This window comes from Dermochelys coriacea, chromosome 1, assembly GCF_009764565.3.
Source record: "Dermochelys coriacea isolate rDerCor1 chromosome 1, rDerCor1.pri.v4, whole genome shotgun sequence".
Classification (NCBI taxonomy): Eukaryota; Metazoa; Chordata; order Testudines; family Dermochelyidae; genus Dermochelys; species Dermochelys coriacea.
Genome location: NC_050068.2, coordinates 222,904,278 through 222,924,106, shown reverse-complemented (window position 1 = coordinate 222,924,106; position 19,829 = coordinate 222,904,278). Strand labels below are relative to the sequence as shown.

Genomic DNA, 19,829 nt, shown 5'->3' with positions numbered 1-19,829 from the left:
GAAGAAGGTTATGGAATCGCCATCATGGGAGGGTTTTAACTACCGGTTAGACAGTCACTGTCAGGGATGCTCTAGATATGCCTTAGCCCTGCGCTCTGGCCTAGATGAACTCTCAAGGGGCCTTCTACCCCTGTATTTCTATGATGATGTGGTCAAGCGAAGATGCCATGACACTTTTTGTGAAAGCAGGATGTTAACACCAATGTCATGGCTCTGTTCTGACTTGGGTAACTAAATTATGCCACCTAAAATCATCCTTACAGTTTCAGTTGAATATAACATTCTTCCTCACTTCACTTCCTAATCTGACCTGATGATGCTGTTTTGCTGTGAAACTGTTAACACCTGCCACATTTTATCTCCGAGTCAGGTGAACTGTGAGTACAATAAAAACCTTATGTATATTGGAGGGTTAATGTGATTTTTAGGTAATACTTGTAAACCACTTTGAGACCAGGTGATTAATGCAAAGGAGTAGTAGCATTGTACAATGATGATATGAATTATGTTGTGATTGCCAAATCCTGGATGATATTTCATGGTTCCTTTACTTAGTATACAGCTCCATTGCAAGTAAATAATAAAACTATAAAGTAACTTGTACCTTTTAGCTTAGTGCATTTCCTGATAACTCTCACTTACACAATAATAAAATAAATCATTATAAATTTATCTTTGCTATTTGTTTTCAGTCAGGAATAGTGATTCCTATTATTTAAATAAGATGATGTCATTATGCCAGTAGAATTATTGTAACACATCTGTGTGAGTATGACTCACTGTCAGCCAGTCAGATTACTCAATTTCTCCATTTCATTTGCTAATGTAATTTATTTGTTTAAATATACTCAAGGAAAATGCAGATGCTGTACCCTGAATGCATTATCCTCTTCTGACTGTATTTGGATTGTAAATTGATACTGATCAACAGAGCAATAAAAGCCTTCAGGGGCTTTTGCAGATTTAGCACCCAATCCTGCAAAGTGGTGAGAACACTCAAGTCCCATTAACTGCCTTAATAGTTCAGGGCCTTCAGTATTTTGTAGGAAGGATGCTCCAGAGACGTCCTTTGTGACTTAGGCCTTCCTAAGCCTCAGTTCCCTATCTGTACAATGGAGCTAATAGCACTGCCCTATCTCACGAGGTGCTGTGAGGATAAATACATTAGGCAGTGTGGGGAGCTCAGATACTATAGTGATTGGGGCTATGTAAGTACCTAAGATAGATAGATAAACAGGAGATGCTCATCCCCTTAATTTGTGTCTGTCACAATATAATGTGTAACATATAATGCAATTCCGAAATGGCAACGATGTTTTTTTTTATCCATTTCTGTTCATTTTGAAATTAATTTTACTGTGGTTGTAAATAACCATTGCAACTTTTGCATGTGTCCAAAAGAAAAAAAATAGGAATTAGTTTTATTAGGACTAAAGTGTGAGAAATATCAGGGGGTAGCTGTGTTAGTCTGTATCCACAAAAAGTGTGTTAGTCACTAGAGTAGATATGGGAACAGAGTATGCAACGAGGTTTGCTACAGGGATTGGTTCCTGGGTTAGTGTTTCTGTGGTGTGGTGTGTAATTGCTGGTGAGTATTTGCTCCAGGTTGGGGGGCTGTCTGTAAGCAAGGACTGGGCTGTCTCCCAAGGTCTGTGAGAGTGAGAGATTTTTTTCCAGGATAGGTTGTAGATCGTTGATGATGTGCTGTAGAGGTTTTAGCTGGGGGCTGTATGTGATGGCCAGTGGTGTTCTGTTGTTTTCCTTGTTGGGCCTGTCCTGTAGTAGGTGATTTCTGGGTACCCATCTCACTCTGTTGATCTGTTTCCTTCACTTCCCCAGGTGGGTATTGTAGTTTTAAGAATGCTTGATAAAAAACTTGTAGGTGTTTGTCCCTGTCTGAGGGATTTGAGAAAGTTCGGTTGTATCTTAGGACTTGGCTGTAGACAGTGGATCGTGTGATGTGTCCTGGATGGAAGCTGGAGGCATGTTGGTAAGCATAGTGGTCAGTAGGTTTCCGGTATAGGGTGGTGTTTGTGACCATCACTTATTTGCACTGTAGTGTCCAGGAAGTGGATCTCTTGTGTGGACTGGTCCAGAATGAGGTTGACGGTGGGGTGGAAATTGTAGAAATCCAGCCCCCAGCTAAAACCTCTCCAGCACATTATCAACGATCTTCAACCTATCCTGGAAAACGATCCCTCATTCTCTCAGACCTTGGGAGGCAGCCTGTCCTCGCTTACAAACAGCCCCCCAACCTGAAGCAAATACTCACCAGCAACTACACACCACACCACAGAAACACTAACGCAGGAACCAATCCCTGTAGCAAACCTTGTTGCCTACTCTGTCCCCATATCTACTCTAGCAACACCATCAGAGGACCCAACCACATCAGCCACGCCATCAGAGGCTCATTCACTTGCCTGTCTACTAATGTTGTATGTGCCATCATGTGCCTGCAATATCCCTCTGCCATGTACATTGGCCAAACCGGACAGTCCCTACCTAAAAGAATAAATGGACACAAATCGGACATCAGGATTGGTAACATACAAAAGCCGGTAGGAGAACACTTCAATTTTCCTGAACATTCTAGAACAGATTTAAAAGTCGCTATACTTGAACAAAAAAACTTCAGAAACAGACTTCAAAGAGAAACAGCAGAACTAAAATTCATTTGCAAATTTAACACCATTAATTTGGGCTTGAATAAGGACTGGGAGTGGCTGGCTTATTACAAAAGCAGCTTTGTCTCTCCTGGAATTGACACCTCCTCATCTATTATTGGGAGTGGACTACATCCACCCTGATCGAATTGGCCCTGTCAACACTGGTTCTCCACTCGTGAGGTAACTCCCTTCCCTTCATGTGTCATTATATAATGCCAGCATCTGTAATTTTCACTCATGCATCTGAAGTGGTGTTTTACCCACAAAAGTTTATGCCCAAATAAATCTGTTAGTCTTTAAGGTGCCACCAGACTCCTTGTTGAAATTTTTTTAAGTCATTTTTACTGGAACTTGTATAATCTAAATAGTGTTATTCTAAATAGTCTATTACTGGTATTTGTGTTTTTCTTCTTCTTGAAGTGGGAAGGAAGCCAGAAAAATTGAAATGACGCTGAAAGCAGGGAGGAGGGTGTTTTAAGGCTAGGATGATTGGTCCTGGTAGAAATCCAACGCTGCCAGTTCCAGCCCTGTTTTTGGAGTACCTATGAAGAAACCTGAACTTTTACCTTTCTAGTTCAGCAGCTTTTGTCAGTATATTTTTTAAATCTCATCTCATGTGCCAACTCAGAAAATCCCATGCTCTAAAAACACATCCTATGAGCATGGTTGACAGATCAGTTGCTGCACTTTCGGATCATAGTCACCATATACCAGAGAGAAGGGAAGGGCCAGCCAGTTCTCTGTGCAGTGTTCCCTTTCCTGCCACCCTTGCTCTAGGGATGGCCATATGGGGTAAAATTGTGGCATCATTGAAGCCAATGGCAAAATTCCCATTAACTTCAATGGGCCCAGGATTTCAGCTATAGAGTGTGGGTTGGGCTCTTACATGCTAACACTGCAACGTCATGATATAGAATCACAGTTGTCATTATATTGCAGTTACAGTCACCTGATCCAGAAATACTTCTGGTTTTCCAACTTTTAATAGATACGTGGCTGGATTGTGCTTTGCATGCATAGCTATAGATGGTGTGCAGTAGAGTATGAAATGTTACAACTCTCTTCATCAATACATTGTCACCCCACAAGTGTCTACATGCGTATTCATTACAGTAAAGGTGCACATCAGGACATACATGCCTCAATGCTGCCCTCCATTGCTGAGAATAAGCTGTTGTGTATCTTGGAAAGTTTGCTACTGTGTATACACATTACAGTAGCTAATTTTCCAGAATGTAGAATATTGGAGGGTTCAACTATACACACAGTATGAAATCCTGAATCCATTTAAGTTGATCAGAACTTTGCCATTGACTTAAATGGGGCCAGGACACACCCATAGTGTCTATTACAAACTGTTCAGAAGTTGTAAAATAATTGTGTGTTTATGCCTGCTCTGTGCATTTATTATATCACAAGAATATGGTGGATATTAGAATCATAGAACTGGAAGAGACCTTGAGAGGTGTAGTCCGGTCCCTTGCACTCAAGGCAGGACGAAGTATTATCTGGACCATCCCTGACCAGTGTTTGTCTAACCTGATCTTTAAAACCTCCAATGATAGAGATTCCACAACCTCACTAGAGAATTGTTTCCATTGTTTAACCACTGTGACAGTTAAGAAGTTTTTCCTAATGTCCAACCTAAATCTCCTTTGCTGCAATTTAAGCCCCTTTGCTTTTTGTTTTGTGCTATCTCAGAGTTTGATGAAAACAATTTTTCTCCCTCCTCCTTGCAGCTACCATTTATGTACTTGAAAACTGTTAAAATGTCCCCTCTCAGCCTTCTCTTCTCCAGAGTAAACAAACCGACTTCTTCCACTCTTCCCTCATAGGTCATGTTTTCTAGACCTTTAATAATTTTTGTTGCTCTCCTCTGGACTTTCTCCAATTTGTCCACATCTTTCCTGACTGGGGCACTCAGAACTGGACACAATACTGCAATTGAGGCCTAATCAGCACGGAGTAGAGCAAAAGTACTACTTGTGTCTTGCTTACAAGACTCCTGCTAATACATTCCAGCATGATGTTTGCTTTTTTTGCAGCAGTGTTACACTGTTGACTCATAATTAGCTTGTGATCCACTATGACCCCCAGATCCCTTTCCACAGTACTCCTTCCAGTTCCAGTCCAGTTCTGTTCAATATCTTCATCAGTGATTTAGATAATGGCATAGACAGTACTCTTATAAAGTTTGCAGACGATACCAAGCTGGGAGGGGTTGCAAGTGCTTTGGAGGATAGGATTACAATTCAAAATTATCTGGACAAACTGGAGAAATGGTCTGAAGTAAATAGGGTGAAATTCAATAAGGACAAATGTAAAGTACTCCACTTAGAAAGGAACAATCAGTTGCACACATACAAAATGGGAAATGACTGCCTAGGAAGGAGTACTGCGGAAAGGGATCTGGACATTATAGTAGATCACAAGCTAAATATAAATCAACAGTGTAACACTGTTGCAAAAAAAAGCAAACATCATTCTGGGATGTATTAGCAGGAGTATTGTAAGCAAGACACTAGAAGTAATTCTTGCACTCTATTCTGCGCTGATTAGGCCTCAACTGGAGTACTGTGTCCAGTTCTGGGCACCACATTTCAGGAAAGATGTGGACAAATTGGAGAAAATCCAGAGAAGAGTAAAAAAACATGATTAAAGATCTAGAAAACATGACCTTTAAGGGAAGATTGAAAAAATTGGGTTTTTTTAGTCTGGAGAAGCAAAGACTGAGAGGGGACATGATAACAGTTTTCAAGTAGATAAAAGGTTGTTACAAGGAGGAGGGAGAAAAACTGTTCTTATTAACCTCTGAGGATAGGACAAGAAGCAAGGGCTTAAATTGCAGCAAGGGCGGTTTAGATTGGACATTAGGAAAAACTTCCTAACTGTCAGGCTGGTTAAGCACTGGAATAAATTACCCTGGGAGGTGGTGGAATCTCCATCACTGGCAATTTTTAAGAGCAGATTGGATAAACACCTGTCGGGGATGGTCTAGATAATATTTTGTCCTCCCTTGAGTGCTGGGGATTGGACTAGATGACCTCTCAAGGTCCCTTACACTTCTACGAAACTCTGATAACTACTCTCTGGGAATGGCTTCCTGTCAGTTATGCACTCACTTTATAGTAGCTGCATATAAGCTGTATTTCCCTAGTTTATTTATGAGAAGGACATGCGATCTTTAGTATCAAAAGCCTTACTAAAGTCAAGATATACTACGTCTACAGCTTCCCCCATATCCACAAGGCTTGTTATCCTGTCAAACAAAACTATTGGGTTGATTTGACAGGATTTGTTCTTGACAAATCCATGCTGACCGTTACTTATCACCTTATTTCTTCTAGGTGTTTTCAAATTGATTAATTATTTGCTCCATTATCTTTCCAGGTATTGAAGTTAAGCTGAATGGTCTGTAATTCCCTGGGTGGTCCTCATTCCCCTTTTTGTAGATGGGCACTTTATTTACCATTTTCCAGCCCTCTGGAATCTCTTCCATCTCCCATGATTTTTGAAGATAATCGTTAATGGATCAGATATCTCCTCAGTCAGCTCCATGAGCATTCTAGGATGTGTGTCATCAGGTCATCATATTGTTCATATGTTTCCTTTTTGCTCCATTTACCTTACAGAAAATTTGTGTTCCACTGCAGCAATATCTTAAGATAATATTATAGAGTGAGTGTTCTCTATTTGTTGCTTTCCATCTTTACCTTATGTTTTATGACTAAAATAATTGAGGAGGCTGGGCTAATGGCTGGCAATCCTAGTGGTATGTTTCTAGCACTTGGTTTAGCTATTTTCAGTATAAATTACAATAATGAAGTCCCTCTCTTTCTTGTGCCATCCCCCAAAACACCTGAATATCCAAGGATGGTCTATCTCTCTGAAAGCTTGAGAAAACTGTAGATTGGTGTATGAACCCTGCTTTTTAGAAGTTACACAAATGTCTTGTATATACATCAAACAGAATTTCCCTATGTATATGTAAAAGCTACAGTATGTATAACTTCCTATGCACAGGAACTCTATCTTTGCAAATGCATGCTGGATCACATTTTCAAGGATTATGTAAGGCCTGATCTTGTCCCTTTGAAGTCAATGTCAAAGCTCCCATTGACTTCAGTGGTGTAGGATCAGGGCCCTAGAGAATAATATTTTCTCAGAACAGTAATAATCAAGCTAAATATTTTTGTTTATATATCGTAGGAGGCTGAAAAACACTTCAGTACAGTCATTTATTGTAGAGAAAATTGGCTGGATTTGCGACATTGATAAAGGAAAGGATAGATAAGAATTTGAATAATAACTGGAAAGGAAAGTACATTGACCAATTAGAAAACCAATGTGTTGCTTCTGATTTGTAGCAACAAAAACTCTTAAACTGCATGATCATTTCTTTCTTCTATGTTAATTTACCTCATTCAATCAGAGCTTTAATGTCTGATTTAAAATTCAGGCACTGTTTAGACTTGACATGAAAGAAAATTAATGTAAGATCATTCTACTTGTGGTCAACATTTTCATGTGTGGTAAGGTTGTCAATTTTCTAATTGCACAAAACCAAACGCCTTTGCCTCACCTCCTTCCCCAAGGCCCTGCCCGTACCCCGCTCCTTCTCCAAGGCCCCGCCCCCGCTCATGCCATCCCCTTTCCCTCCATCGCTCGTTCTCCCCCACCCACACTCATTTTCACCAGGCTGGGGCAAGGGGTTGGGGTGCAGGAGGGGGTGATGGCTCTGGCTGGGGGTGCAGGCTCTCGGGTGGGGCCGGGGAAGAGGGGTTTGGGGTGCAGCAGGGGGCTCAGGGCTGGGGTGGGGGGGGTTGGGCTTCGGGAGGGGCTGTGGGGTGCAGGCTCCAGGAGGGAGTTTGAGTTCAGGAGGGAGCTCAGGGCTGAGAGAGAGTTAAGGTGAGGAATGGGGTTTCGGCCTGGGGCAGCAGGTTTGGGTGCAGGCTCCATCTGGGCGGCGCTTACCTTGGGCAGTTCCCGGTCAGCGGCGCAGTGGGGCTAAGGCAGGCTCCCTGCCTGCCCTGGGACCGCGTGGCTGCTTGTCCCTGCACCTACTAGGCAAGGAGCCAGGGGCTCTGTGTGCTGTCCGCGGCCTCAGGCACTGTCCCTGCAGCTCCCATTGGCTGCGGTTCCTGGCCAATGGGGGTTGCAGAGCTGGCGTTTGGAGTGGGGGCACCTCACAGAGCCCCCATGGCCATCCCTGCATCTAGGAGCTGGACATGCTGGCCACTTCCAACAGCCAGACTTTTAACGGAGCCACCAGGGTCCTTTTCAACTGGGCGTTCCGGTTGAAAACCGGACACCTAGAAGCTCTATGTGTTGGACATTAGACCATGATCCTGTAAAAACCAACTGTGGGGCACACCCTGCAGTTCTATAATATAGGTATTACTGGTTCTAGTGGTATTTCCTGTTTTAAGGTATAGGGATTATCTCAAAAATCAGTGAACTTTTTAAGTGTTCACTGTACACATATTAGTAACTTTAATTAGGTGAATAGTCCCTTTTGATTGAGTGAATTTGCATGCATGTGTAAATGTTTGCAGGGTCAAGGCCTTAATTTGTAAGGAAATGCTTAGCACCTATGGGCTAACATTTTTTCACAAAGTGATTATTTCATATCTGATCTTTCAGTATTAGTCCTCAAAGGAAACCTGCTAAAAATCATGGACTCATCAGGAACACTGGTTTCTTGGCTCATTACAACATTTTGTAACATACACCTGCCTGCTAACCCTCAGTGGCCCACTTTAAACCCCTTTTGCATAACAGTCTAACTCTTATTGTCCATTTCATTTCAAGTGGACTCCTACAACATGCCTTAGCTCTTATGCTTAAGTCTGTCCCAAATCATTTAGCTCAGACACTGCTTCCATCCCCACACCTGAAGAAGAGCTCTGTGTAGTTCAAAAGCTTGTACCTTCCACCAACAGAAGTTGGTTCAGTAAAAGATATTACCTCACCTGCCTTGTTACTTTTATAAAAATAGAATGTCAGAGATGCCTAAATATTTGTTTGTTTCTCTTTATAACCAGATCAGTTACTAAAATAAACTATGGTAACTCTTCCAAATTGCACTGTACAAAAACTAAGTTGCTAAGTCAGAATTCCTGCTTCATCTGTAGCAGGAATGCCCATGTTCCTGAACTAGTGTCTAGAAAATAAAAGATAGTTGTGTCAGTTGAAGTATTATGCATGGAAAATAAAAAGGTTGGCCCAGAGCTGACTAATATGTTTCCCCGACTAGATTGCTTGGATATTTTTGTTTGTTTTTGTAAATCCTGTTCTTCTCTTTTTGCAATCTTCTGGGCAGGGCTGTTACCATTTTTAGTTCCTTTGTGCACCCAGTGTAGCTTCCTTAATTGAAAGCAAATTTTCCTCTTTGTATGAAGAAGGAAAATTAGTGTTTTCTTACATTCCTGTGTTCAACTGGGAGACAGAAAAGTTTCTAAGAGGGTTGACGCAGGGTGTTTTCCCACCACCTTCACAGTCTAGGCAAATCTGTTTTAAAGATGTCTCCAACATATGGTATTATTTTTAATGGCCTCCCTGATCAAGTGCAAAGCATAAAATCCTTAAGGTTTAGAAGTTGCAGCATTATTTATTTAAGGGGAAAGAAACATTTTCATATGGCAATATAATTTGTTAAACATAATTTTTTTCCAAGCGGTTCAGTCCTGAACACTGATGGTTTTCTAATGTGTAGCAGATACGGTATGAATTACAGCCATGAAGAACCTTGTTTTTATATACTTAGAAAGTGTTATCAATAGTGGAAATTCACAGGTGGACAGACAAAAATGTCCTGTTCTGGGATTAACTGCAAAGTAAACTCTGCTACACACATGTGCCATCTGGATCTATTTTCATTTTTGCACATTATAGAAAAGGGAGGAAGTAGTCCATTGTTTTCTCATCCAACTCATAGATTTGCAGGTTCCTCAAGGTAGTAATTTTTCATATGCTCTATTTAATATGCTAGGTTGTTGGGTTTTGTTTAAAAGCCCTTCTGTTGAATCAGTGGGGAGCAGTTCATATGTTAATGCAGTGGGAAAGCTTTCTGAGCCCACAATTTTAGTAGAGAATATAATTATATGGTTGAACTTTTCCAACTACAGGGCTTTTCAGCACCACAACAGACTCATTCACTAGTGTGGGATAGTGATGAAAAACCATACAATTATAAAAATTGTGCCAAGCTTCTCAACTATAATTGATTTTGTAGTTAAGGAATGATACCTCCAACTCAAAATATGAAAAGGTGCTTATAAATCCACAATTACAGTATAGTGTACTGCTGAACAGTTTGGCATCTATAACCAATTCACAGTACAGTACATGAAAAAATCTTAAGCAGTAAGATGCAGCAGACAGTGCATTTCCAAAGGATTACTGCACACTTCGTGAATTGTGAGGCACAATGCTGAAGGGCAAAGACTTCAACCACCCAAGAAGAATCATAATGTCTCAGAAATGCACTGCCTGGATTTTATTCCTGTTCAAATAATGGAAACTACAAAGCAAATAAGTAAAATTGATTAAAAATTGCAACTTTTAAAAAATTAAGAGCAGTGAGTAGGTATCAGAGAGGTTGAAAAATATATTTTAGATAAAAGGCAAATATTACTGCTAGGATGGATGAATTCATTCAAAACTGTACTATCAAAATATGGCATTACTTACAACAAAGAAGGCTTGTCCCTATTACAATAAAATAGATAAAATTCAATAAACAAAGATTATAATAGTTTAATAACACCATCCTGTGTGCAATCCAAAACCCACAGACCTCAAAGATTTCAGTGCCTATGTTTAAATAGTGCCTTTCGTCCCAAACTTTCTCCAAGCACTTTGCCAACATTACAAACAGCTATTACTCCACTCAGCACTGAAATGTAGACACTTCTGGGTAGTATGTCATCCGTTTTCACAGTGAAGAGTGACACTAGAACAGTTTAGCTCAAGATGTGAAAACTATTGTATACAATAGAAACTACAGGAGAAATTTAGGGAGGCAGAATGTGATTACCTAATTTGGAATTTGGTCAGCATATTAGTGGTGACATCCTTCCTGTTGCAAAAAGTCTGATGTGATCTCTAAAGACTACAAGCAATCAATTTTTCATTATATCTGAGCGATTGCACCTCAAGCTGCACATTGTCCTTTTAACACTATCCAATGGTGGGCCACAGAGATTGAATATTTGCTCAGAATGAAGAATGCCACTTACACCCCAGTTTAGCACCCCTTTATGCACATGTTGAACTTTAAGAATGATCTTAAATTAATCCATGCAGCAAAGCACTTGAGAAAATGCTTAACTTTAAGAATGTGCCTTCGTCCCACTGATTTCAGGGGAAATTAAGCACATGCTAAATGTTTTGTTGTATAGGGATGGATTTAAGCAAGCACTTAAGTATTTTGCTGAATCGAGGCTTTAATCCCCCCCACCCCCCACCCATTTCCAGTAGTACTCTGTTTTCCTTGAAGGTATGCCATCCAAGTATTGACCAATCTCTGAAAAGTTAAAACTAGTTGATAAATATGAAAAGTAATTCCTAAGTACTTTCACACATAAAAGTGGTAATTTAGCTTACTATTTCTTGTGGGGTTACAATAATTGTTTAAAAGAAATGGGGCAGCTGCTAAATATTCATGAAATGTTTTGAATTTATCTGAAAGTCCATATTGGAAGCGCATTATTAATTATCTTTTGCTAGTCACTTGGTATTTACTATATTAAAAATTCCATTAATCTAGTCAGGGAGCAAAACAATAGCATGTAACCAATCTCACATCACGAACAAATAGTTAATAGTTTAAAATTGAACAGTTTTGGACATCCAGTGTAGTGACATTTGTTCATATAAACTACTTGGATTTTTTTTCCAATAACAAACATTTGGAGAAATTGAGATTAGTTTGTAAAATGTGTGACCTGAAGGAGCTAAATTTGCACTGAGAATTATTCACAGCACAGATTCAACCAGCTGTAGCTATACTATTGAAATGTCTTTTTACCAATGAAAATAATTACTTGTAAAGAAGAAAGAAACAAGGCAAAATCTGCAAACATAAGAACTGCCATATGGGGTCAGACTAATGGTCCATCTAGCCCAGCATTTTGTGTTCTGAATATAGTTGGCTTTTCTGAGACCAATTTAAAAAAAAATCAATACTGGTGATGAGCATAAATTCATAAATAATTGTTTCTGGTTAATTAATGTTTGATTTAACAGAATTAAGTTGATAAGGAATGTGACTCAAAAGCTAATGAGAAGCCACCTGCAAATAGTAAATAAGATCTATACATGTTCCCCTCCATTTTCAACTTGTCTAGTTAAGGTTGGGAAACATTTTCATTTTCACATGCTCATAACGTTCATTGTGGGGGCTGAAATTTTCCATGCTTCATCTTTGCATGCATGTGACTACTACTTCTCCCTCCTCCCCCCAAGAGAAAGGGGATGTTTTATCCACATCTCTTAGGTTATGTTTGAAGACTGTCACAATGATTGTATGAAAAAAATAGAGTTGAGGATACACATGCTACCTTAACTTTGCATTTATTGACCATTGACGGTGAAATCCTTTCCCCATTGAAGTCTATTCCAAAATTGGTCCCATTGACTTCAGTGGGACCAGAATTTCACCTGTAATCTTTGGTTCAGGCTTAAAATTTTATTTTGCATTCAATATATATAACCTACTACAAACTAGTTACGCACAACACGTATGTACTATAATACTTGGTTCTTCCTGTTCTTTAGTAATTTGAACTTCTTAATCAGGTACGGAGGCCTTCAATAGAGAAAGCAATGGAGAATATTTCCTGTCAGAAACTCTATTAAAGGGGGAGGAGGATCGCAGCATTAAAAGTATGCATGTTCTGTGATATTTTTTTTTATGTAAAGCAGTAGAAAGTATTTTCATCCTGGGACATCAGCCATGTAGATTTTCACACAGTTTTATGGTAAATTTGAAATGAATGACAAGCAAATACACTAAGAAGAATTTTGTGCTAAGAATAACTTTAGAGTTTGGTTTAAGCTATGTATTTTAAGTGATGCAAAATAGTAAGATGGATCAACACCAAATAAAATAGAGCATCTGGAGCCAGAACAATCACTTAGTGGCAGTATTATATGCTGCCATCTGTGGGCCCCAGGTTTGATTTGCCGACTCAATCGCTTGATTCCAAGGCCAGGATTTCTGCCGAGGCATCATGCTCATCCTCTGGGCATGCCTTGCATTGCTCAAAAGCAAATCCTTGTGTGTGGTCAAAGAGTGATGTAGATGACTCCATAGGGAGTTCCATCCAGTCATTTTTGGCCAGCAGGATGTGGAATCATATTGGGGCCTCAAAGTTAGGGTGAAGGTTAAAACAGAAGAAAAAAACAGCAGCTGAATGTTTTTGGAATGTGCTGTTAGTCAGCTAATTTTTGGAAACTGAAGGGCTGTGGTTTGTTGTGGAAATTCCAATGGCAAATGGCACCTGATGAGTAGGAAACAATGTTGCTATGGCTGTTAATTACAGCCAAATTCTCAAAGAGTGCCACGTATGTACATCAGAGAGAAAAACTGAGCTCTTAAGTGATTGTCATATGGTCACAGAAGTTCAAGAAAAAAGGACTTGGTAAAATTTAAATGGTGTTGGTGAGTGTCAAAAGAAAAAAAAGTGCTCAGACAAAACGATAATGCAAGGCGTGTGAGAGAGATTTTGTGCAAACAGTACCTAATTAATAGCTCTATGTTCAAAGAAGGCAGCACTGTACAGAACCAGGAGACTTTATGCCTGATGGTTTTCAGTTGTAAGCAGAAGATAAAATGTTCCTCGGTATTAATCATGGTGGCAATCTCCCTCCATGCTGTTGTAATTCCAGATCATCAAGCTCGTGCATTTTTCAATGTCTGCAGAATTAGAACTCTGGGGTTTTCTTGGGTGGGTGAACGCTCAAGCCCAAATAGGTGTTATTTATATTGATCATATTTGCATACGAGTCACATTCAGTCTGTGAATTTGCCAAATGCCCATTTATTTTTATTTAAATAATGAGATCATTCCATGAAGTGAACATAATCTAAAAATATAGAGGAAAGACTATTTAGAAAAACATTCAAAATGATCTACTTACATATTTTCACATTTCATATATATTTCACTAGCAGAGGCTCAGTGATGTTGAAAGCACTATTTATTAAAATTTGTTTGAGTGTGGATAACATTTCATTAAGCAATATATTGCGTAACAAAGCTGCTTGATTTTTTTTCCCTTCCTGACCTGTTTCTACATTAAAGGAAATATTCTCCTCTTGAATGTACTTGAAATATATACCATTTTCAAAGCCAGCATCATTTCATTATGCTTCTCATGTTATAAAAGGAAGCTAAGTGTTCATACACAGTGCTTTGTCATTTACTGTATCATGAAAGAGTTTAAAAATGTAATGTTTAATGGGAAGGCAAAGCTAATACATAAACTGAGCAGACAGGAGACAACTGAGTTTCTGATCTCTTATTTTACTGAGTTTACATAAACTTTAAAACTTTTAACAAGCAATAAACTTTCCTTATGAAAAATGGTGACTGACTAACCCAACAAAAAAATCCCCAGACATATGGCTAATTCACCTGAGACTTTTAAAATCTAAAGCCTCTATATCAAAAGCCAAAGAATTCTGAGTTTGTTCAGATACACCCAAACCACGCCATGCAGGAAGTGTTTACATTAATGCTTCGTGAAATAAATACATTTTCAAGTACACAGTTTGAGATTGCTGCCTTGGATAAGAAAGGTAACACCATTGTGTCATAGATCACACATCTGGAGGGCTGCTTTGATTTACATGAAACAGAATCTGCACAATCGGGCTGAAAGAAAAGATGCGGGGTGGAGTTTAGCTGAATACCTTATTAAAGGATAGGCTATAAGTGTACACGCGGTAATGTAGAGTAAAGGAAAAACTGTTAAAAATGGGTTTCATACTTAGCGTATCCAACTGATATGTCTACCAGACAGAGCAGAATATGAGGACCTAGTGATCTTTCTAGAGAAATGGGTCCCAAATGTTCTTTGCTAGTCATACCAGATGATCCTATGTAAATTGAGCTATAGCTCCCCTTCCTATGGAGAAACCAAGGGAGAAGATAAGAGGCATAGAAAACTTCTGCAAGTTTCCCTATGAAGCGTGCTCTACAAAATATTTTCTTGAAGGCTTGGGGGAGACTTCAGAAGAGGGGGGAAACCAAGACATTCCAACTATACAGACTATCAAAAGGACTCCAGATCCAGGATACCTCCAGATCCACAGAGGTATGAGCGGTGAGAGTTCCTGCCTTCATATTGTTCCCTGGTTCACCCTGCCCCCACTAACCACTGCTGTTTTGAGGATTATGTTGCTCTGGGCTAGGCCCACCCACCTGTGCAGGTCTTGCACACCTCCAATGGCTTGTCTGTAACAGGTGTTATCAAACTATATCAGCAGATCTTTGAAATGCACTTGAACCTGATCTGTTTGAAAACCCCTTATAAAATACGAGCTAAATTCAGATCTGGCAGCATGTGGAGCAGTGAGATCTGCACTACCAATGAGAAGGACAAAAAGTTCCTTAGTAGCTGGAGATGTGCATGATGCAGCAGAATGAGAGGAATTACATAGAAGCTGATGTAAGATACTGATGGAGATATTGAGGAGGGCATAGCTTCTAGAAAAGAGGGATGTAATTTGGGTGTGGCTATAAGAGACATTGAGAGATGCTGAAAGATGACACTGTGTGAAACAGTATTTCAGCAAGTCTCGTTTGCATTGCAAGACGGTATATGGAATAGCAGTGAACAGATTCATAACAACTTGTACATCTATCATAGTTCATTCAGTCACAGCTGTAACTAAATCATAAAGGCTTTTTTCAAAGACAAGTGAGGCAGTACCATTTGGCTGACATAGCACTATGTATTAAAATAGAAAAGCTGTTATCTATTAGACTATCCCTCATGCAAACCTTTGTGATAGCATTATGGCAACTGATGGGTAGCAAACTGTCTAAATACATACTCTGAAACATACCACAGGATCTGAGGTTTTTGTTGAAAGCTATAATTAAATCCATGAGCGCTAGATGTGTGGTGCATATAATATATTTTCATAAACCGTGGCCGTTTGCAAATGCTAACCACTTAAGGTCTGCCAGGGCCACATGGCCTCATAATGGTATTTTGCTAGTATTACAGCTGTATGGGCAATTTGCATGACTGTTAGAAAGCTGATTATATTTCAAAATCTTGCTTACTCACTGGCGCACCACAGTTTGCCAGATGTGGTACAAAATTAGATTTCTTCTGAATTTCATTACCTACTTCTCTTGAATGGCATTACTTTACACATCTCATTAGACTTGTACCACTACTTCTCACTCTAGCCCCAGGAGTTTATCATACATAAATTCAATTGAAATATGGCTGCCCAAAAGAAGGTTGTGTAGAAAGCATTGCTCTGCTATTATATTATTTGCTTCATATTAAAAAAAATTAAGATTTAAATGATAGGGCCTCTGCTATTCATTTTGTTCACTAATAATATAACATTCAGAAGTTCCAAACATATTTTTGTACCGTGTCATTCATGTATGTCCTGGCAAATGCAACACTATGGGCAAATCCTGTCACTTTGCCCCACCCTCTTTATCACAGTGGACCCTGCCCTCAGTGGAATGAATTATTGAGTTCCCCACAGCCTGGATGGAAGGGAATCCAACAATACGCAGAAGAGAGACAGTGAGTGAATAAAAAATGTTTAGTTTACTGCTTTTGCTGTGTTAACCAACAAAAATACATTATCAAGCAAATTCAAAGTGAAGTGTTCGCTGTTGTTTTCAGTTGCATTTAGATGTAGTGTTCAATTTGTTGTAGAAGCGGTGTCTTTTATATCAAAACCAGTGGGAATTTTCAAAGACTCTGGGATCATTAGAACAAGTCTTTCATCTGCAATGGTAATTGGTTTATTCGTTATGGGGCCATACTTGTTGCTCTTTCCAAAAAAATCAATCTCCTAGCTGAAAATTATGAGTTTTGTCAATATACTCATTGTTATAAATAGATTTAACTTTACCTATCATTTTTAAAGTTTGTATTTTATCATTTTGAAATTAGCCAATTGTTTTTCTGTTTTACCTAGAAGGAAACACTGACTTCCAAATTGCAAGTAACAGTGAGCAATTGCCAGTGGGCCCAACTGTCTTTTAACATTTATGTAGAAAATGTTTCCCAAAGGAGGAGAAATCTTTAAGGAACTGTGTAGTTGTTGCTGGATCAGGTGGTTTTAACCATCAAATCCAGATCAGCAGTTTGGATGTTGTCTGGAATGTCCCTCACCTCTTTGCAATAACTATAAAGAAATGATTTTACACAAACAACACAAATAATAATTTTAGTGGATTCAGTAAATAGAATGGTTAAAACTGTATATTAGGGGGGAAATTATACAGTGATATAAATTGTGATGCTTTATTTCACATCTTTCTGTTAGTGCCTGCTCCTCCCACCCTTTTCTGCTCCTTTAAGTTGCACTGTTTTTGCACATCCACTGAGCACCAAACCAGTACAAGTATCGCTCTTCTACCATATACAATCTGTTAATAAACCTCTCTTCAGACTATGGAGTGAAATCCTGGTCTCATGGAAGTTTTGCAGTTGGTTTCAATTGACTTAAGTGGAGCCAAGATTTTTACCCATCAGGTTCTACCAGTTTACACTGGTTTTGGATTTTTTGCACAGGGGGTATCCAATAAAAGAATACATTTTAAAGAAAAGGTGGAAACTCAGAATGGAATTTTTAAGTGAAACATGTGAGTTCAGATTCCCAGCTGGCATAAACTGATATAGCCCCACTGAACTCAAAGAAGCTCCGCTGATAGATACCACTTGAGGATCTGGCACATTATTGTCAAGGAAGAGGTGTTTCAAGGAACCTAGAATACTACTTCAAGAACACATATATATTCTCAAATCAGGAAGGAGCAATGGAAGGAGTGGATGAGTTATCCACTATGCAGCTCTGGAAGGAGACAGGTGACTTGGAAACCAAATCCAGGCTGGAATATCACAACTATTTGGTTGTATTTTGGTAACCCCTGTTTCTTTCAGAATTCATTCAGGGTGCAATAAACTTTCATAACACTTACAGATTGTTTAAGCAGTATTTAATATTTTAAATGATCTGACTGTACTGTGTAAAAAAAAAAAAAAACCACCTTTACTATCATGTAATTTGGCTGGAATCTGATTGTTCTTTTGGAGGAAATACTGATTAGTCACTTCTGCGTCATTGATTATTATCTTTTTAGGAACTGCTAACAATGCGGGGGAAAGGGAATAAAGTGATGTGTTGGAGGTCCGTCAAAGACAGGATGTTCTATTACAAGGGACCAAACCCAGTAATAATGTTGTGTATACCCTGTGGGTAGGCTGACAACCTAAAAGTGCCCAGACCAAGACATTAACCGTCTAGCATTTACAGTACTATGTTTGTGTAAGTTTCCCCAAAGTATTTAATAAACTGGACAATTTAATATTTTCTAACAAACACCGACAGCTGTTGAATGACTATGGATAGCCATTTATTCATTTTAGCTAGAGGGAATTCATATATATGGGCATCTGATTAAATTTCATTGTATCATTAAAATCCTGCATGTACTCAATGCATTTAATTTCAAAATGGTTTTATTTACAATTTGGTATTTATTTCTAGGGTTTTTTTGCTAATTAATTTTTTCTTTTTTCCAACAGCTCGATCAAGTTGTCCGCCAACGTAGCCTATGTAGTTTGGAACTGTTCCTCTCATGTGCACAGAAGCAATTAAACACTTTATTAAAGGAAGAACCAGTCACTTCAGAGCAAAAGAGAGAAACTGAAAATCTAAACAGCAATAAAAACGTGTGACTCGTGATGCTACAAATCTGTATGCTGCAATTACAGATTACAAAATCAAATTACAAAAATTACAAAATCTCTCTTCTTTTTGAAACATGGAGCTCTATCATTTGTCAAGACTGATCTGAAACAATGTTTAGTAGAAACTATCCGCAGGTGACTTCATTTGATTTTTTTATTATTATTATGGGTTTACAATATTAGAAATAAGAAAACCATTGGAAGAAATTCTCAATATTAAAATGTGCACATGTCATCTTTAAAGCCGTCAGTGGCCTATTATTGATATCTTAGGCAAATGCAGTGGTGATAGTAACATTGCCTTGTTATGGCTGTTTACAAGAGATGTCAGAATGTCCATATAATTTACTGGTATTTTTGACACAGGAAAAGGCTGTGATTTGGCCCCCGATTCAGTAAGGCACTTAAGCGCATATGAAAGTCTATCTGTATCCCCCTGGTACATGATCAATGCATTGCTGCACTGAGGGCCTTAGAATCTTATCATCACATGTTTCTTATTTATCACCACTGTCAATACTGAGTCATAAGAATGCTGCTGAACATTTTAAAAAAAAATTGTTTCTGAAGATCAGGCTCCAGCAACGAAAGAGGAATTTTTAAAAATAAAAACAAACACTGCATCTTTTTACATTGAGACAAAAAAGTCTAGAAGTCACTTGTATTGTAAAAACTAATCTGTGGTGTATATTTTCTCATTTCTGTTCTTGAAAGATAGTTTGATTCCAAAAATCACTTTTTCTCATTAAAGTGGAACTTCTGTGATTGACTTCAATTATAGGAAATGATGCATTTAAAAATGTAGGGTCCAGTGCTGCACTTCTTACTCAGTCAGAATTCCCACTGACCCCAGTGGAAGCCCTACCTGAGTCAGGAATGCAAGATGGTGCCCTTAAAGTGCCTGATTCAAAGCCTATTTGAAGTCAATGAAAATTTGCCCATAGACTTCAGTGTGCTTTGGATCAGGCCTTTAGGCTCTGACCCTGCAGTGGAGTGCATGAAGGTGGACGCCTGTGCACTATTGATTGTAGAATTGGGGCCTTAGTTTGCAAGATTTCAGAATCAAGTAACGAAAAACGAGAATGTTGCTCATAATTATGAATGTAAATAAATGATGCGTGTTATCTCACATGACAAGTTAGTGCCGCGGTGGGGAATCATAGACATTTATTCAGTGCAATTTTAATTGTAAGTAGA

General features: G+C 38.9%; 1 protein-coding gene across 3 annotated transcripts in view; it reads left to right on the top strand.

Moving 5' to 3' along the window:
- CCDC91 (coiled-coil domain containing 91) overlaps positions 1–18,680 on the top strand; it is a 319,228-nt gene extending 300,548 nt beyond the window's left edge. For all 3 annotated transcript variants that reach the window (XM_038373298.2, XM_038373267.2, XM_043514939.1), the window contains one exon: positions 18,468–18,680. In XM_038373298.2, the coding sequence (XP_038229226.1) occupies positions 18,468–18,620 (153 nt within the window). In that variant the 3' untranslated portion in view covers positions 18,621–18,680. The remainder of the gene's footprint in view (positions 1–18,467) is intronic.
- The last annotated feature ends 1,149 nt before the right edge of the window (positions 18,681–19,829 follow it).